At 38.4% G+C, this 21,548-nt stretch overlaps 1 protein-coding gene across 30 annotated transcripts in view; it reads left to right on the forward strand.

Moving 5' to 3' along the window:
- The window catches only part of SORBS2 (sorbin and SH3 domain containing 2), a 235,546-nt gene that overhangs the window by 158,205 nt on the left and 55,793 nt on the right, over positions 1-21,548 (forward strand). For 19 of the 30 annotated variants that reach the window (XM_064369679.1, XM_012452826.2, XM_064369685.1 and 16 more), the window contains 3 exons: positions 1,574-1,763; positions 4,794-4,908; positions 20,636-20,685. In XM_064369679.1, the coding sequence (XP_064225749.1) occupies positions 1,574-1,763; positions 4,794-4,908; positions 20,636-20,685 (355 nt within the window). Of the gene's footprint in view, positions 1-1,573; positions 1,764-4,793; positions 4,909-12,692; positions 12,852-13,561; positions 13,646-15,989; positions 16,047-20,635; positions 20,686-21,548 lie in introns of all 30 variants that reach the window. The other 11 variants (XM_064369617.1, XM_064369624.1, XM_064369629.1 and 8 more) reach the window with 3 other exon arrangements.

Below are 21,548 nucleotides of genomic sequence, written 5' to 3' on the forward strand. Positions count from 1 at the left end.
CAGCGGCTCAGGACAGGTGCACAACTATTTTTTTTCTTCTTTCTTTAGACCAGGCTCTGAGGCTTGCACTGCTCTCCTCCCCTTCAGCAGCTGCAACCTCACTTGGGGTCCCCTGGCCAGCCTGGGGTCGCATGATCCTCCCCATTCTGCACATCCGGAGACCACACTCAGGCCCTTTAACTATTTGGAAGTGTGCTCTATCTCCAAAGACAAGTAGATAGAGGGAAATTCAGTAGAAGAATCTCAGCAAGCCCTCTGGGTTTAGGTCTTGGCTTCCCCCGGTGACAGCCTGAGGCCCACAAAGACGTTTCCCTTCACTTTCATCCCTGCTCCCACACACGCCAAACTCACCTGTTTAGCTCAAAAGTTGAAGTCCGGCTGTTGAGTCCAAGCCAAGCTGTAAGTGTAGACGTCGTCTCCTTTCATTTGCTGTGGAAACTTGCATGAACTTTCAGGAGAAGCAAAGGAGTACAAGTAGAATTAGCCCGAAGGATTGGGTTGTGGGAAATTTAGAATTTTTATAACTGTTTTAATATTGAGATTTGTGTCACATTAGTAATGAGTGAATGGAACAGCAGTGACATATTACTTTGTAGAGCCCTACAAGCTGAGCATTTCATCAGTAAACAAGTCAACTGCAGCTAGTCTCTTTTGCTGTCTACTAACAGTGCATCCCATGCTTGACATCTTGTATTTTCTGCCTTTTTTCTATACGTCCCTGCCCACCCAAACTAATTCTTCAGGGCTGACTCTGAACGCATGTGTTTCATAATATCTTCTCTGGGCAATCTACCACCTACTAACATCCTTTAATTCTTAATATGTATTTTCTTCATTTGGTCTTTATGATATTTTACCAATTATTTTCCATCATAATTCTATTTGTGTCTGATTTCCCAGGCGCACTCTAAGCATATTGAGGACTAATGTTTCCTTGTACCTTGCACAGCCCTTTATAAACACAGCTGTGTGCAATATTTTATTTGACAATCAGCATGTCAATTTTCATATGTAAATCAGGGTTTTTAAAGTATTAGAAGGTATTTGGAAACAGTTCTATTTTTTATCTTTCCCTGAAACCTTAACTATGTTATTAGTGTATACAGTTGAAAATTTGCTGAGTACTTATAAGTTTATTCCTAGTACCAGTCTGAATTATTACTAATTCTGAAACAATTGACAAATATTTACTGTAATCAGGGCTTATGTACAGAATAAATCTGTAATTAATAAATTAATGGACATTAGTAAATTAATAATATTAATAAACTAATAAGAAACTACCTTCTAATGCATGCATTATGAATATGCCTATTGATAATAATTGACAAAGATTTACTCTAATCAGGGCTTATCTACAGAATAAATCTGTAATTAAATTAATAGACATTAGTAAATTAATAATATTAATAAATTAATAAGAAACTACCTTCTAATGTATGCATTATGAATATGCTTATTGATAATTTCTATGCAATCATTGGCTATTTTGAGGGGGACAGATAATTTAAGGCATTTTTTAAGAGGTTATTTGCTTCTGTTTTTTGTCTGCTCTTGTTTTCTGTCATGATAGGTCTGTACAACCCACCGTACAGTGCTCAGTCACACCCTGCTGCAAAGACCCAAACCTACAGACCTCTTTCCAAAAGCCACTCCGACAACAGCACCCATGCCTTTAAGGATGCGTCCTCCCCAGTGCCTCCCCAACATGTTCCCCCTCCAGTCCCACCGCTTCGACCAAGAGATCGGTCTTCAACAGAAAAGTAAGGCATTTCCCCCCAGAGTGGCCTATATCTTGCTTAGGGTAAAAATAAGGCTACATGACATTCGGTAAAGAATTAGTGCACATGTCACAGAGAGAGCTATGTATAATCTTGTTGGTCCATACATATATCATATTGACTTCCTCTACTGGGATTGTAGCAAATGTTTTTTTGATTTTTGTTTTTGAGACAGAGTCTCACTCTGTCACCCAGGCTGGAGTGCAGCAGCACAATCTTGGCTCACTGCAACCTCCGCCTAACCAGGTTCAAGCGATTCTCCTGCCTCGGCCTCCCGAGTAGCTGGGACTACAGGCGCACGCTGCCATACCCGGTTAACTTTTTGTATTTTTAGTAGAGATGGGATTTCACTGTGTTAGCCAGAATGGTCTCGATCTCCTGACCTCATGATCTACCCTCCTTGGCCTCCCAAAGTCCTGGGATTACAGGTGTGAGCCACTGCCCCAGGCCATTAGCAAATGTTTTTACTGTCTTGCTTCATGATACTGGAGTGCCCTAAATTAGACTTGAAGTAATATGGGCACAGTTTCTGCTTTTTGATCAATACATACATAAAAGAGACAAGTATATAGAAGTAATTGACATGTACTTCCTTTGGTATACCAGGTAAAAGGCTATGCAGTTAATTTTCTGTTTCCCCAGGTCGATTAATAAGATACATTTTTGAAAGCAGGGAAAGTTATTCATAAATCATAATGAGGCATTAGCTAACAAATGTCTGTGACTTGGTTCTACCAGTTTTTCAAGCTAATACAAGTTTTCATTTCTCCACTGAAATATTTGTATACAAACTAGCCACATGAAAATAAAAATGTATAAATACATTTTGATTGGGTCATTTTTATTGGGATTATGACTACTACTTCTACTTATAGGTAACCTTTGTTGAGCACTCATTATGAGCCAAGCACTAAGCTAAGCACTTTTTCTGTATCATATCATTTGATTCTGAGAACAACCCAGTGAGATATGTTCTATTTTAGAGAGGAAGAAACTGCAGTTTAGAAAATTGAAGGAACTTACTCAGCTCATACAGCTAGTATGTTCAAGCCAGGGTCCAAGCTCAGCTCTGATTAAATCCAAAGCCTATGCTATCCTAGCAATTAATAAATAAGAATATAAAAAATATTCCTATCATACCCATTCCAGAAAAATTGTATTCAACACCCTGTTGTACCGTTAAGAATAATTGATGATCAAGCCAGGCATGGTGGCTTACGCCTGTAGTCCCAGCATTTTTTTTTTTTTGAGACAGAGTGTTGCTCTGTTGCCCAGGCTGTAGTGCAGTGGTGCAATCTCAGTTCACTACAAACTTCGCCTCACAGGTTCAAGCAATTCTTTGCCTCAGCCACCCAAGTAGCTGGGATTACAGATGCCCACCACCACGCCCGGCTAATTTTTGTATTTTTAGTAGAGATGGGGTTTCACCATGTTGGCCAGGATGGTCTTGAACTCCTGACCTTGTGATCTACCCACCACGGCCTCACAAAGTGCTGGGATTACAGGCATGAGCCACCGTACCCAGCCAGTCCCAGCATTTTGGGAAGCCATGGTGTGTGGATTGCTTGAGGCCAGGAGTTCAAGAGTAGCCTGACCAACATGGCAAAATCCCATCTCTACTAAATAAATAAATAAAAATTATATAAAAGAGTAATTGATTATCATATAGAGTGCAGCATTCCACCAAATACACACGTCATGTGTGAATGGGGTTCTCATTTTAATACCAGCCTCCTCAGGATGAATTAGGTGAGGTCTTAAAATTGAGAAACAGTTTTCTAGACATAAATTGTTATCTTTGTCATCAAAAAAGAACCAAAATTAACGTTTTGATTTAAAGGTTTACCTGTCTGATACATTTTGTTAAAATTAAATATCTCATTAAAAGATATGATAACCCCTTGACCTGCATGTTAAATAAAAAAAAAAGATATGATAACCCCTTAAAAATTCCATATGGCTTTCATATGTATTGTCTCATGTGATGCTCAAAACTCCTCTGCAAGGAAGAACAACACATTATTGCTATCTGTGTTTTACACAAGTGGAAAAACCAAGGCTGAGAAAGTTTAAGGGGTCTTGTTCCATATCGCTCATGAATTTAGCAGAAAGCTAGGACTTGCCCCTAATTCAGTCTCTATTTCCAACATGCCATGGAGCCAGAATTGCATTCCATTCCATGGAATCAGAATTACCCCAATCTATAGTCAGAAAATCTTTGCTCCTAAAAATCATGGCCCCTGGGAGGCTGAGGAGAGAGGATGGCTTGAGCCCAGGAGTTTGGGTCTGCAGTGAGCTATGATCACACCACTGCACTCCAGCCTGGGCAACAGAGGGAGACTCTGTCTCTTAAAAAAATAATTTTTAAAAGACCCAAAAGTAGCCTTCTTCTTTAGCTCAGCAACCTAGAAAAGCTTAATTTTGTGAAATCCTTTGAAGCTTTACTTTGTAAGCCCTCCGACAACCTCTTGAAAGATATTCCTTGGGGTGAAAGTGCTGGTTCCTATGAGTGAGATGTTTGACTCTAGTTTTTCAAGGCTCACACCAAAAGATGACCTCCTGTCCCACACTGCTTGCTCTGGTGTGTGCCAACCCACATGACACTTCTGTACTCTTCCCAGACAAACAGTGACGCCACTTGCAAGAAATAAGATCAAACATGGTGTGTGCGTTACTCCTTGTCACTTTGGATCAGAGGTCACAATATAGTGGGTTAAACGCACGTAGTTCAGCAGAGCTTACTGCCACCTATTTTAAGCACAAACATACACAGCTGCCATTAGTGACCCAGAGGCTCTCACACGTCACTCCCTGCACATCTACAAACCCCTCATGTGAGTTTTTGAGCCAGTGGGAGGACATGTGGTATTTTTCACAGATTAACTTTTTATCTCGAGGGATTTTTTGTAAGCTATGCTAAAAGTAACTTTGCAAACAGATAACAACTGGTTTTACACAATTGCTTTAAGCAAAAAGGATTATTTTAATGTGTGATTTGTTGTTTATTTCTAGGCATGACTGGGATCCTCCAGACAGAAAAGTGGACACAAGAAAATTTCGGTCTGAGCCAAGGAGTATTTTTGAATATGAACCTGGCAAGTCATCAATCCTGCAGCATGAAAGACCAGTAAGCACTTGTCATTAAACAGAATGCCAGCTCGCTAGGCTCCCAGGGTAACCAAATAAACCTGAATTTCAGATCCGTTAGCAATTTTTGTCACAAAGGTAATGTATTTATTTGTCATTAGTTAGAAATCATGTTCATTTTGTATCATGATTTGTACATCTCATCTCAGAATTGAAAGATAAACATTCTAATATATTGTCTTTACTGACCAAATATTTTTGTGTGTACATGCACATGTGTATTAATATATATATACATGTAGGTGTGTATACATACACATATATACACATGTGCATACACATGTATATATGTATATCTATATGTATATACACACGTATACATATATATTTATATGCAAGATTCATTTGCATGTAACTATAACTGTGCCTAATCATTAACCAGAGTTTAACTTTTAAAAAACATTCATAAATACATACTTAATTGCTATCATAACTTGCTAATAAGAAAAATCATTAATGAGTTAAATGAGTGTAAGGAATGCTATAGCAATTAAGGTGGGGATAATAAGCAGAAGAAAGTTAATTATAGACATATTGTTAACAAGAGGAGTTGACCCTCTGATTATGAAACTTAAAACTTTATAATCTCCCTAATACACATGGACCCAGGCAGTTCTATTCCTGGTTTTCCATATTGGCTTTTTAATATTTATTTGGATGAAGGGGAAATTTTCCAAATGCCCTTTTTATAACAAGTTGTTTTAATTGCTTCTTATTAAATCCCTCCTCAGGTTACCAAGCCTCAAGCTTCCTGATTGATTGTCATTCTAATGGATCAAGATTATATTTCACTTTGCAGTATTTTTTCCAATTATTTAATTATATGCAAACAAAAATATCTATGCACTGAAGAAGAACCACTTGCCTCCTCAAAGTGCAGGTTCACACATAGGCTGTCCCTCAGCCTCCTTTGCTTTGGATTCCCCAGTACTCCCTTGCATGCCCTTTGCTTCCCCTCAGAAATCAGGGCCCTCAGGATCTCTTTGAAACCCCACAGTTCCTCTGCATCTCTAGGAAAACATTTGCAATCAATTGCAATGTACTCTCATTTTTGCTTTAAAAGAATTTTAGGTGTCAGTGAATAGGAAAAAGAGAGTTTTCTTTCTTAGCCCCTTTAAGAGTCTCCAAGAAATCACGCTCATATATAATGCAAGGCCAGCCCTGTGGTTTCATTGGCAGCCCTAGCCTTGCCACACCCAACATAAGTGTCCTTGATTTAGTTTTTGAAACGCTGTATCTGTGGTTGTGTTCTGGAGAAGCATGTTCAAAACCTTATCATCAGATAATTCATACATGATATGTATCTAAGCCTTCTTACCCTTTCTTTAAATAACTCATATCTTTTAGAGTAACAGGACTACAAAAGAAAAACTGAAAGAAAAAAAATCAGATTTGCAGGCACCACTGCAAACTTCTAACCCATTTACTAGTGTCTATGATTGAGTATCATGCTACTCTGAACTTTCCAAATAAGAATTGAGTGAAACACAGTGTCACCGTTGCATAAAATTGAAAACTGCAAAATAATAAATCTCAGATTTCAATGTGAATAACAAAACATTAATGATCATTCTAATAATGTACGGGACTCAGGATAATGAACATTGGAATTGTATTGGAATGCTTCGGTAGCTGTGGCATCAGGAGACAGGACTGGTTTTAGACGCTTTCCAGCCAGGATGTTTCAATTATTTACTCATTCAGCAAAACTGATAGAGCACCAACTACGTGCCAGGCTTTATGTGAGGTGCACAGTGGGGGACAGGACACAGTCTCTACCTTGAGGAACTTCAAGTCTATCATTTAATATCCATGCAAGACTAGATCCAAGTCTGCAAAATAAACAGCCTCTTCTATGGTTAAAACAACTGCACACCTAAAAAACCCACCCTTTGCTCCCTTTAGGGTTTATACATTGACGCTTTCATTGTGGCGGAAATCCCCACATTACTCTTGTCTTTGGGTTCACAAAGACTTTAAAGGCTCCTCCAATAGCCAGAATAATAGCAATAACAGTAATTGTAAATCTTGATTGAGCACTTACTATAAGCCAGGCTCTGTAATTAGTAATTTATGCCTTATATCATGTGAAGTTTCCAACAGCCCTATTAAGCAGACACATGGCATTTCCATTTTACAGACGAAGAGACTGAAACGCACATTAGCTCTCTTTGCCCCAGGGACACATAGCTGGTGGGAGCTGGAAGTACCTGGGCATCCTCACGCCTGGTGCACCTGATCACTGCTACACAGCCACTCCAGGCGTAGCTGAGCAGGAAACACATCTAAGTGGTAGTTGTTATTTGATTCACTTATTGGATAATTTTGCAGTATGAATTAATTTATTTATTGGCTAATTAATACTAAAGTATACTTGGTTTACTTTATCAGAAACTTAGGCCCTAAGCAGTTGCCACACAGGACCAGTAGCCATGAGTGTGACAGAGGTTCGAGTGTGGATAGGTCTCCGCAGCCACAGGAGAAGATAAGTAGAAGGAACTTAGAACCTTAGAAGGAAATGGGAATGGCTACCTTATGGAGAAATGCAAAGAACCAAAACTTTTATCCCTCCTAAACAATTCTGGAGAGGACCAATCTTAAGCACGATGGCTCAAGCTGGCCATATGGATCACTGGGGTCAGCCTTTCCAGTATAGGATTATGTCATCATTTTTTTAAAAAATTAGTTCTGACTTCATTTCAATTCCCTCTGTAAATTAGAAAACAAAAAGAGCCAAGTGGGCCTTGGTGATGCAGAGACTGGCTGCATATGGATATAGTTGACACGAGATTATGGCATGTTTGAAAAGACAAGCTCGAGGGTGGAGAACAGGCTTGCTGAACGAGAGTGGTGTCACAGCACATGGCCAGCACTGAGGGATGCCAAGGCCTTATTCGTGCATTCTCATGTCTCTGGACTCCAAGATGATTTGGGAGCATCCCTTTGCTCTTTTCATTTTTAATTTTTGAAAAATATACACAACACCTGGGCAATTCTGTGCTGCTGTTTTGAATCTTTACATGGCCTCTCCATCTGCCCAGTTTTCCAAAGGATCATCTTGGATGTTCCCTTCCCCTCCAGTGGACTCAGTATCTGGCCACCAGAAGTGTCCCTGCCACTCCTCTCTTCTGGCCCACAATTGTCCGTGCCTGGGCTCCAGTGACAGGCACCTCATTCATCTCCCTGCCTCTCCACTCTTGTTTCCACACCACAGCGAAGGCAATCTTGAGAAAATCTTTATAAAACCTCCAGCTCAACATTCCCTCCTGGCTCTTCACTGTCCTTCGAGCAAAATCTAAAACCCTGACATAATTTATAGAAGGCCTGTGATTGGGCTTCAGCTGACCTCTCCAGCCTCATCTCTCTTCCCACCCTCTCTGCCTCATAGCTACACAGAGAACTTTCAATTCCCATCTTGCCAGGCCTCTGGAAAGGCTGCTCCTCCCCACCAGGAAAAGCTCTCCCCACCACCTCTTTCTTCACGTGGAGAATTCCATCCTATCCTCCAGGTCCCAGCACAGCCCTACTCCCCCCAGGGAATGTCCCTGATTCCTCAACAGTAGGTCGGAGGCTCCCCAGGCTGTGTGTCCATGGCACAGTCTGTTCCTCTTGAGATCTTGACCTTCTTGAAGGCAAGGACTGTGACTGGTCCACCAGTTGTATCCCGACACCTGGCACAATGCCTGGCTTTTAGCAGGTGTTGAGTGAATATGCATTGGTGGAATTTCTAAGTGAATGAATGAACACAGATTTCACTCTTGCAGTTAGTGGATAAAGTTGGTGAGGGACTGAATCCTTATTCTGTTGCTTATCCATGAAGCCTATACATTTCTAGTGCAAAAGGCCCAGTGGGTCTCAAAACATTCGTGGAGGAATTTGACACACTGCTATTAGTAGCTATGACTCACTAATTACATGATTCCCTGGGATACAAAGGAGGCAGGGGTGTAGTACTGTTTGAACAAAAGTCCTCCTGAGACTCTGGCATAAAGATCTTCCTTGGAATCAGTGGCATATGCATTTATGTTCTCTAACAGGAAAGTAAAAGTGAGGACACTTTTTTGAAGCTCATAAATACCCATTTGACTGTAAATTTAGAAATGTTGATTAATTGGGCCTAATGTTTGATCTAGTACTTAGCAGTCACCAAGGATTTGCCTTTAGCCGACTTGAACCGTAAATCAGAACCGTATTTCTACAATTTAATTATTCCATGAGACAATCATAAAAACTCTGCTGGGATTATATTACTAAAAACTTTACATCCCATCTAGATTGGATATGTTTGTAGGTGATTAATGTTAATATTTTTTTAAAAAAATTAGTAAAGCATTTGTTTAGGACCTCTGTATGCTTGATAAAGTAGAAAATAATATGAAAACATTATCTTACCCTACAATAACTAAACCTGAACATAATAATAAAAGCAGAAGAAAATAATCATTGAAAACACTGTGCAGAGTTGAAATACAATTTAAACCCTCAATAAACTTAAGCTTCTTTATCAATCAAGATTGTCAGTCAATACTAAAACTATAAAAATTTAAGGAGTTTCATCTGATGACCATTAAGAATTATCCCAACTAACAATGTATATAGCATTTATTGTGAAACCACAATAAATATAAAACATGGTAGCCAATGTTCTTAAAGTTTAAAATGAAACAAGAATAGTTTTCAAAAACGAAATAGCACTGGCCCTTCTTCCCATTTAGAACAAAATATAGAAAGCATATGCCTTGCTGAGAATACTTAGTGTAATTTCTATAACTACAAAAGTAATTAAATGCTTTTAAATTGGAGAAAACACTAAAATTTTTAAAGTCGTTAACGCTTGGTAGCTTTTAAGTAAGGATCACATGTGATTTATAGCTGTAGCTTTTCTTAAACACGTCCTCTTGCCCTAATGACACGAAGTTAGTTTTAAGCAGAGGTTTGCTGCTTGTTGCTTTTGGGTTTTTTTCTTTAATGAAAAGAAACAAAAAAAGTCACACTAAGGTTAGAAAAATGTTTATCAGTACCTTTGCTCTTTTGTCTTTTATGAGCAATTAGAGTAAACCATAATCATACTTCCTAAATGAGTTTCTGAGTGTTATTATTAGTACTAAGCTCAAAGGAACGTCCATGTTCCACATGGAAAGTGCTGAATTCCTGAGATGAGTGATTTGTGTGTATATCCATCTGTTGACCGATCATCTGTATGTCACTGACCATTGTAAGGCTTCTGTGTTCCTTAGCAGTGCCTCTGGATCACCAGAGGACGTTTAATTATTGCATGACTTAAAAGATTCAATAGGTCAGCCACAGCAAAGGGAAAATTCTAGCTCTGCCATTAGCACTTCCTTTAACACAACACTGCTCAAACATGTGCCTTTTATTGCATTCCGAAGTCATCAATAATTACCAGCTATCATTGTTCTGGGTGTTTTCTCTGCCGATTTCTATTGGCATGCTTCTAGATAGTTGCCTTGTAACTATAATTTGACTTTTTAATCAACAAAAGCATAATTAATGGGAAATTTCCATTCTAAGGTATAATCTAAGACGGTAAATATTCTGCTTCCTTTTCCATATTCTATCATAGAGATGCATTTCTTTAAGTCAGGACTTGATATATCCATTTGTTATATATTTTCTTAAGGTGGGAGTCATATCATAGAGATGTGTTTCTATAAATCAGGACTTGGTATATCCATTTGTTACATATTTCTTAAAGTGGAAATCAAAGTGAAGTTATATAGCTAACGAGTCTTATTTGTTTAGTAAATGTGCTGCCCTCTGCTGTTCATGTTTCTTAAACAGATTCGTTTCCTGTAAGAGAAGTTTCTAGCAAAACAAATACTATTCTTGAAAGCAGAAGTTATAATAATCAATTAATAATATCATTCAGTATATAACATTAGAAACTATGAAGTTTAAAAGAGTCAGAGGTTAGTTTCCTTTAGAAGAAATAGTGTATCTCTGTAAACAGAAGAAAAATTACTGGAAATTTTCTCTACTGTCAGTTACCCTAAAAATTAGCTCCAGCAAAACCATTTCATGAAATAATTATGCATCTATAATAATCTAAGTAATAACTAGAGAAAAATAGTATTTCATTAAGATTAAAATCTTAATACTGTTGCAACTATTGAATCAAATGCAAATTAAATCAAATTTTTAAATTCAACAGAAACTAGCAAATTGGTTACTAGAATATTTTGTCTCTACCAATTTCACTATTACTTCTGAGGTGTAAACCAAATATAATACTGGCATAAATAAGGAAAAATATCTCAAGATTTCTAGCATTTTTGCATGTCTAATAGTAGGATGTTCTCTCTGACTTTTACTTATTACAAAAATAACATTATAACAATAAAGGAAAATAATATTTAAAAGAAAGAAAAAACAGCCTCAATACCAGAACACCACTGTAGTCTTTTGTGTGTGTGTGTGCGTGTGTGTGTGTGTGTACCTTTCTTTACTGTGTTCATGCAGAGACAAGCTTTGTTATACCATTGTAACTCCCGTACAAGTGCATGGTTACATTCTGTTTTTACTGGTTGGTATCCCATCATAAGCATTTCCCAGAGACATTTCACAGTCTTTATAATTATGATCACTACATAGTTTGGATAACTTAGACTTTTGCACTATTTTGTCATGATGCTTCCAACTTTTCTATCGTTGTCTGTAATTGCTATTATCATCTTTTATTATAAAGTATTGAAACAAAATCACATCACTAAAAGCACTGTGAGTATCATTTAAGTGTAGACTGTGTATCATTAGCAAAACTTGTAAATGCAATGAGTCAATAAAACAGTAGAACAATGTCAATATCATGGCTTTTGTTGGAATATGGAAGATTTCAAGCTCCCAGCACTGAAAAGGTTATGTAGCATTTCTTTCACAACCCAGATCTAGCTACTCAGTGTAAGTCCTTGAGTTTCTTTAAGAATTGTAAGCAAATGATGCTGAATTGCTCTGAAGCAGTGAGCACTTGATAGCCTTCCTGGAGTATGTCTTGGGAGTCACGGCTCCTCTCCTAGCCAGGGTGAATGGCTTTTAGGGAACCATATAATTTTTCTTAGAATTTTTTTTCTGACTGAAGATACTGTGCTCTTCAACTGTACCACATTTAATTTGTGTCATATGATAATTATCAAATAAGTGATAAATTGCATAGAGTACTTTAAGCACTTAGATTTCATATAAAATCAGCAGCCTGAATCGATCTAGTCAGGCATGTACTGTTTGAAAATATTAAGAATATTACTGGGTAAAGTAAACACTCTGCATCTGTTTCCTATTACCAAAATAATTGTGTGTATTTTCTCCAACTGTTTATATTAACACTCCTAGTTTTTCCATCTTAAAAGCAACATTCAGAAACCTCTGAAGGGAAGCAAGTCAATTATAGAATTGGCTTTTTCTCTAAATTGGAACATCAAGGAAACCAAGATGGGATTTTATCCCAAGTCCCTCCACTGCCCGGCCTTCGGGGTACTGGGAAAACCCAGATCCTTTTCTCAGCTCAGAGTAGGCAGCGGGGAGGTGAATCTTGGGGATCTTCCTTCACCTTCCGAGGGACTCCTGGCGGGCAGGGCTCCGCAGGGGCCCGGATTGCCCCCCAGGTGCCTGGGTCCCCAGAGACACTCGGCCCTCCGGAGCCCTCCCCGCCCGGCCTAACGCAGGCACAGCGCGCTGCCAGGCTGTCCTAGCGGTTGCGCCCAGAGCCTCCATCTAATGACCCAGTTTCTGCACCCCTCTTTCTTGCAGCCCCCTCTCCCAACAACTCCGACACCTGTTCCAAGGGAACCTGGCCTGAAGCCTCTTTCTAGCTCCGGACTCGGAGGAGTCGCTGCTAGCCCCTCCCCTCCGCCCCGGAGTGGCGCCCCCACGCCAAGCGCGCGCGCCCCGGCTCTACCTCCCACCCGGGTGAGCTCCTTCCTTCCTTACCTTTCTCGATGCCCGGCAGAGGTTCGGGCGCGGCCCTTGCTTGCTCGGAGCCTGGCGATTCCCACTTCCCCGGGCCTGCTCACACCCACCCAGGCCCCAGAATCTTCTCGTCCACAGGCCCCTACAAGCCCCGCAATGCCCTGTCCCCTCCCCCAACCCCCCACCCTCCCCACCCCTCCCGCACCCTTCCCCACCCCAGACTTTCCACCTGCTGCACCTGAGGGAATTGTGTGCAGACTGCGGGCTCCCATGCTGGCACTGCGCCCCCAGTGAGGGCAGGGACGAGGAAGGGACTCGCCCCAAAGAGCTGCCTGGTGACTGGGTTGGGCCTGTTCGGCTCATCAGGCGTGCCAGCCAGCCCCAGTGTAGCCGCCGTAGAGAGTGTGGTCCATACTTCATGCCTCATGCTTATTAAGTGGATGGACTCAGTAAGAGTTGTCCACAACTTAGGCCAACTAGAAACGGTGCACAGAGGAAATCACCAGGGGGCCAGGGCCATCGAGCTCACCTTCACATCCTCATGTTACTCGTTTTACTTTCCCTCCTCCGTTCTCTCCTGCTGAGGTTCGTGGGGTGAGAGTTGATGCACGTTTGCGTGTGAACGCGCGCGAGTTTTTCATACCACACAGCGTTTCCCTCACTTTGCTCAGTGTGCCTTTTGCTTCCCTTTTCCTTCACATCTGCTCTAGACTGATCGCATAAATCCAGATGACATAGATTTAGAAAATGAGCCCTGGTATAAATTCTTTTCAGAACTGGAGTTTGGACGCCCGGTAAGTGAGGCTAGACTATTAATATAAGAAAACTAGGAGAATGTTGTTTGATTTATGAAACACCATTATCAGGAGACATGGGTGTCATTCAGAGAACAAAGGCTGAATGCATAATATATACGCAAATTTGGTACAGCTTAGTGCAGGTTCATTTCTGTACCAAATGGTTAAATGTGCTCAGATATTTCCTATATAGTTTTTAAATCATTCATTAGAATTTCTTTATATCTAGTTAATTGAAAGTTCAAAATGTTGGGGTCGTTTCTGTGCTGGAGTATTCATACAATTATTACAGCTTTATAGAAGATTTGTATTTGTTTACAGTCTGTTTGGTCTAGTTCAAGCAGAAGAGCACCTTGACACTGAGGGTCCTGTTTGCTGAGCAATCATCGGGCACCTGGAGAGTGCTGGGCTCTGTCTTCATTATCTCCCTGAATCCTCCTGATGTCCCTCCAATTAGAAGAAAATGGGGACCGGAGGGGTTAAGTAGTTTGCCCAGAATAGTAAATGACAGAGTAAGAAGTTAAACCCAGAACCTGTCAAAGGAAAAAAAAAAAATCTCTGGGCAGTTCTTCCTATAATATACTGCCAGAGTAATCCCACTATAAAATAGTCACGTGTTGCTTAGCAACGTGGACGAGTTCTGAGAATGTGTCATCAGATGAACTTGCCATTGTGCAGACATCCTAGAGTACGACACAAACCCAGATGCTAGAGGCTGCTACACACTAGGCCGTGTGGTATGCCCTGTTGCTCCTGGGCTACAAACGTGTCCGGCAGGTTACCGCACTCTTACTGTAGGCAACTGTAACGCAATGGTAAGTATTTGTGTACTTAAACATATCTAAACGTAGAAAAGGCATGGTAAAAACAGTATTGTAATCTTGTGGGACCATCATCATATATGGGGTGCATCATTGACTGAAACGTTGTTATGCAACACGTGACTGTACCCAGTTTACCATTAGGGGTATAAGGAAGGACAAAAATCAGGAAACCCTGTGGATCTTGATTTCCAGACTTACTAGTGAAAGCCGTCACACTTCTCTAATCCCCAGACTCCCACCAGAGGAAGCCTTGAGGTTGGGCCTTGTTGCTTAGCCTGTTTTGGATAAAGAGTCAAGTTGAGGTTCCGTTAACAACTTTCCTGATTAAGAACTGCATCCACAAACAGTGCATTTGATGTGTGTCAGTTACAAACATTTTTATGAGTTTTAGACTCTTAAATAACATACCAATTATACTGATAGTAGTTTTTTTAGAAATCAGAATATTATCATTTCTATACCATATGCTGATTTATATACTTGTATATTGATCATATATGGTTTACTGGTTGGTGATAGTAGTCTCTTTTGTCCATTAAACTGCAAAGGAGACTTGATTAGATTCAAGGTAGCTTATTGAACTGAATCAAACGTGACTGTAAGTGAATATAAACCAAACAGTTTTTCGTAGGGTTTTTATGATCTCATAGGAGGAATGTTTTCTCTCATTTTTTCCTCATTTGTATCTTAGTGTTAACATAAATGTATTTTATTTCAAGGGAAAACATTCTCTAGCTCTATTTTATATGTTTTGTTACTATTGGTTAGAAAGTTTATAGGGACGGCCAGGCATGGTGGCTCATGCCTATAATCCCAGCACTATGGGAGGCCAAGGCAGGAGGATCGCTTGAGGTCAGGAGTTCGAGACCAGCCTGGCCAACATGGTGAAACCCCATCTGTACTAAAAATACAAAAATTAGCCGGGCGTGGTGGCATGCGCCTGTAACCCCAGCTACTCAGGAGGCTGAGGTGGGAGAATCACTTGAACTCAGGTGGTGGAGGTTGCAGTGAGCCAAGGTTGCACTCCAGCCTGGGTGACAGAGTGAGACCCTGTCTCAAAAAACTAAAGTAAAATAAATTTTAAAAAGAAACTATATAGTGCTATTCCAATTTCTGTACTGAGCCTAAACTATTAGCTTTTCCATAATCATTTTCAGCCACACGTGGAAACTCACCAGCATGCTACCCACTTGCTCCTTTAATGTTTCTTTAATATACCTTGCATTCCTCTGTGGCCAGAGACTAGGAGTGCTAATTGAATTTGACAAATGAGTTTATAAATATACTAATTGAACACTAGCAAATTTTCCCAGTGCTTGAGTGTGTTTGCTGACGTGACACACTCCCTCCCACCTGCCCCGTTTTGCTCCATTCATGTCATTCTGTGTGTGTAGCCGATGCTGTCAGCACTCAGTTTCTAACTGTTGTCACCTTTTCCACATGTTCATTCCTTGCTGCCATTGACTCTCCTCCATTCCATCCCTACACTTCTGCTTCTGTGGTGCATCTACACCCAGCCTCCTAAAAAGCCTCTGGACTATGTTCAAGATCATTCTTCTGGTGTTTTCAATGAGGTAAAAACATGTGATTCTCTCTTTCTTAGAGGCTGCGACTGTGATTCCGTGCATCTGTGTTTTACGATTCTCTGTAGTGTGTAAGCTATTTTTGAAAACATCTATCTCTGCATCACTATGTTGCATCCAATATCATTGCCTGGACATTGATTATGCCAGAGTTGTCAGCTATCTCTGAACTCTGGGTGAAGGATCGTTCCCACCGCAACTTCTAGTTATACTATGCTATGTAGTCCTATGTAGTTCTGGTATTCAGCAGTGTGAAAATAGAAAATCAAAAGTATTATAGTTTTATTGCATATATTAACCACCTGTCTTTATTAGACCGAGTAAAATACTATTAGAAGGCTTCTTAGAACCATTCTCTTATAACTCTTGGAGTGTGGATAATCAGATGCCTATGTCCCACATATTTCTAAAATTTATTTTTATTCTTTCATTTTTCTAAATACAACTTGCAGATTGTATTATCAATCGAGAATAGGGCTTGCAAATACCTGGAAATTGTGTATCACAACTTCCCTGTCTCATACCCATGACAGACATTGCTACTCCTCAACACTGTAATCCCACCAGCCACTATAACAAATTATCACTGGCATATAAAATCCAATGCTTCTGCAATCTCTACTAAAGAGCCTATGGCAATCAGCTAGTTGAAAAAATTATGGCAGCCAATGTACATTTTTATTTGAATCAAAGAGAGTATGAAATAGGCAAAAATGATCTAGAGTCAAAAGTGTGTTACCCTACTCTCTAAATTAGAAAATTACTTTAGAAAATAGTTAAATGACTCATTAGAAGACACAAGCAAAAATGGCACTGTTTTGCTAGCCATCAACTATATAAAAGCATCCTTGCAAGGAACTCTTAGAAGCAACTAGCAAGGGAACAAAGTAAATAAACTGTTTTTTGCACAGTAGTTTCTCTGTGGTCTTAAGTGAATACTATAACACAATAAATATCTTATTTTCATTAAAAGTCTCAAATATGTGCAACTGGAAAACAAAACTAGTAGAACATTTATGTTGTAGGAGGTACTACTGACACATAGTGGTGACCACTGGAATTGCAGGTAATTTCTCAAGGAAATATGCAAATTTCTAGTCTCAATTTGCAATTTCAAATTATTTACCTGTGGTAAGTACCAGAGTGTGTATTAAAACTGAGAAGTGATCAAAATATTTATATATTAAATAAAAAACAGAGTAACGAGGAACATTCTAGGTGATTGAATTCAGTCATTTCTAAAGGCTTATGTTTTACAGCCAGGCAGACAGGCACATAAGCTGAAGAAAATCAAATAAAACAAGGAGTTCTATTCTGTATGTTATGGTTACCTTAATATCTGCAGGAAGAGTCTCATTTCAACATATGAACAACCCAAGAATTTATTTTGAAATTCAATGTGGTCAGATTTTTTTCTCAGATATTTCTAGTGTGTTTTTAAGATAGTTGGTTCACAGATAACTGAAATGGAATTCAGGGTGCATCATGTCCAACTCACTCATTTTTCAGTTAAAAAAAGTAGACTACAATAATTTTAAGAAATAAGTTCAAAATCACATGGTAAGATAGTGGCGGGAAAAAATCTCTTAACCTTCATTTCAGTGTTATTTCTTTTATATCACAATTGTCAACTACTGAATTTCTGTGAAATGAGTTCTGATAATTAATATTACACAATAATTCTTAGGCATAAAAATAGCAGGAACTTACTTCTACGCATTCTGTAATGCGATGGTAGTGGCAAAAAACACATAAAAAGCACTTTGCTGGTAGTTGATCTACTTGCCAATTATCTCTGGAATTGGGAAGGAGGTGTTATGTGATTCTAACAGCATATGTTAACTATATTATTAATTTCACATTATGGTTTTTCAGAATGTAAGAAAATATATTATCTTAAGGTATCTGGATTTTGTCTTTAATAACCTTTTGTTGTCAAACATTTCTGATTAAAAAATTGTAATTGATTAGAAATTACCTTAGCTACCATTTATCAACTACCTTGTATATACCATGAATAACATAGTTTTTAATCCATAACCAGAAAATTAGCATTAGTGAAGAACACTTAAGGACATTTAAGCAAAATTTAATCTCATAGTTACTTACCAGAAAGAGTGATTCAGTATCTGTACTTCACTAAATTGACCTTCTAAGTGTATTAAGATAATGGTAATATGTAAATACTCAGAAGCTCATAATTGATAAAATTTGTAACCTCTTTTCTGGAGATAATTTTCATTTTGAGATGAGTACCCTTCTTGTAATTATTGTACAAGTTTTTCTCTTAGTCATCAATCCAGACTTTTTACTGTTATAAATTAATACTGAACTTTCTCTGAGTGTACACAAAACCACAAAAATGGTTTTAGTTTATTTTGGATGTAGAAACCAGTACAAGGAGAAATAGTAGTTTCTTAGCCTAACTCTAAAACACAGTTAATCTGTTCTTACACTATGTTTCATTTTACATTACAATATTGTTTAAGCTCATTATAAGTTGACAATGCAAATTTTCTGATCACTGTAGGGGTGATCTAAGAGTGTTCTGAACTAGACGCTTATTGGTGATCAGCTAGCTGTGTGTTCGGGTGTCCCATGAAAGCTATGATCTGCACAGACCGCAATGCTCTCAGGCTCTCTGGTGTTGCTCTTCTGCAAACAAGTAGAATTAATATTTCTTAATTGTAATATAACTATCTGATTTTATTTTTTTACTTGTTTGCTTTCTTTCATATTTAGTATCTATTTTTCTACCTTCCCAATGTCTGATTCAGAGCTCAGCAAATTAAAATAATCCCGTAAACTTATCAGACTAGCAAACCAAATTTTTCTCCTAATTTTGTATTTGTAGAGAACCTAGGAATCTAAAATTTTCTAGGAACTAAAAATATTAGAATCTGCTTTTTCTGCCTAAAAGGAGGGTGGGGAATATTCTTACACAGAGATGTTTTTGTTTCTAGGCAAGATTCCATTTTCATTTAGTAAGACAGAATTAAATTATTAGTTAATAGAAGCATAAGTTATACAAAAGGGACCTTGTAAGACTGATATACATAAAGAATTGCAAAATTGTATACTAATATTTTAATTGATTAATTGGTGCTAATTTACAAATTAATAGAAAACTGAGTTATATAAATTGTTTGTAAAGTGAGATTTAATTTCCACTAAGTAGACTTTTAATACTCTGATAATTTGTTTCCAGATGATAGCAACTTAAGACAACATTTGTCAAATCTTGCCTTTCTGGCTGACATTTTTAAGCTTTCATACAGACAAATGTTTTTAAACTAGAACTCCAATTCTTTATTTAACCAAAGTTTATCTGTGATGAATTGATCATCAAATATGACCAAAGCCAAAACTATCTATACTTGGTATTCATCTCCCTATACTTTCTTTATTCTTTCTTTTTTTTTTTTTTTTTTTTTTTTGAGACGGGGTTTTACTCTCGTCACCCAGGCTAAAGTGCAATGGTGCAATCTCAACTCACTGCAACCTCCGCCTCCAGGACTCAAGTGACTCTCTTGCCTCAGCCTCCCAAGTAGCTGGGATTACAGGAATGCATCACCATGCCTGGCTAATTTTTGTATTTAGTAGAGACTGGGTTTCACCATGTTAGTCAGGCTGGTCTTGAACTCCTGACCATGGGTGATCCACCAGCTTTGGCTTACCAAAGTGCTGGGATTAGAGGTGTGAGGAACCATGCCCAGCCATCTCCCTATGCTTTCTGGACATCATCCACAGTGTCACCTCAAACACTTGGTAGCCTAGTGTCCTCTCTTGCCTTTTAGATGTTTTAGCAATTATCCCAGTAGATGCCATGGAAAATGAAAAATTCATATTATCCTTTTTGCTTACTATCTATCTATTTCAGTGTATTATTCAGAATGAAGGAAAATTTTTAAAGTCCGCTTTTGAAGTTATATTTTGATTCATTAGCTCATTTATTTTAAACTAACCCTGAAGTCGCCTAATTGTAAAGGTATAAGTATTTACCTGATTGAAATACCAAGTACTTTAGTTTCTTCACATCAAATTCTGTGGGTTTTATTTAAATTTCATGTCTATGTTGACAAATGAATGATGCCATAAGTTCTGTTTACATGTTATGTTTTAAAGACAATACTTGGTAACAACAACCACAAAACTTTAAAATGTGACATTTTATAAGGATTGAATGATGGCTGCAAACTTTTAAACACCAAACCAGTCCTTTATGAAGGACATTTCTATTTACAATGAATAGGTAAGATTCTCAAGTTGAGGTTGTAGAATAACTTTAGCTCTTATCTCAGTATTCCTGAATTTCCCCCTGTGCAATGCTTGGGTTCTGGATAATTTGAGCTACACAGAGAAATGCAATGCATTATATCAGAAGAGAAAGCAAATAGGTCCAAAGTGAAATCAGGTTGCATGATATCTCTTTGGGAAGACATTTGTATAGCCATAATGAATGTTACTTTAAACCTTGATTTTTATAATATTCTTTTTAGGATACCTAATTTAATGTTGACAAGTGAACAAAATTTGGCCATGGTAAAATTTTTAAGGGGACTATTATCCTATCTTAACAGGCCTCCTTGTATCAGTCCTCCATAGACAGAAGCCTGGAAAGACCCATGAGGTAAGAATCTCATTATGTTGTAGCAGGATATTCTATACCAGTGGTTTCTTTTCAACAATAAAATGATTCAGTGAAGTCGTAATGAGTATTACGTATCACTCATTTTCATTTGAATGCCATGCCTCATGAAGTTGTTTTGTTTCTGCATCTGTGATGCAGATATGATCATTTCAAGAATTTCTAAAAAATTAGTGAACTAATTATAAATTCCTTCCCAGACTGAGAAATCCTTCTCTTCCCTCACTTCCCTGTACCCAGTTTCCTTTTCTTTAGATGGGAATTGTAACTAATTTTCAATGTTGTAAAGTATTATAATTGTAAAATTATAATAATATATTTGAAAAAATATATAGAGTGTTATACACATATTTGTTAGTTATACTCTGACAACACAAATCAGAAATGCTTTCATTAATACTCCCAGTACATGAGGGTTCACCATATGCCAGGCATAAGTACAAAACGTATTCAGTCCTAAGACAATACTATAGTTAAATACTGTCGTCCCCACTTTACTTCTGAGGAAAGTGACACCTAGGCTCAGTAACTTACCACGTTTACACAGTTGGCAAGGAGAGAGAAAAAAACAAAATTGAGGCGAGATAGCTTGTAACCGCTAGGCCTAACTTCCCTCAGAGTCCGCTTGAGGTAGTTCTGTTAGCTTTAAATACCACACTTACTTTAAAATATTACAAAATTCAGACATAGTTCAATAGCAATATTGAATAATACAAACTCCCAGCCATATTGTACCATCAATAACAAATATTTCTGTAGTAGCATTAATTTACCCATCTATGTAGATTTCCTTGTGAATCAGGTCCCTCGTAAACTGGGTTTCTGATGCCATCCAACTACAGTAA

The sequence above is a fragment of the Aotus nancymaae genome, unplaced genomic scaffold (genome assembly GCF_030222135.1).
Source record: "Aotus nancymaae isolate 86718 unplaced genomic scaffold, 86718_ANA_hifiasm-v0.15.2.pri h1tg000006l, whole genome shotgun sequence".
Classification (NCBI taxonomy): Eukaryota; Metazoa; Chordata; class Mammalia; order Primates; family Aotidae; genus Aotus; species Aotus nancymaae.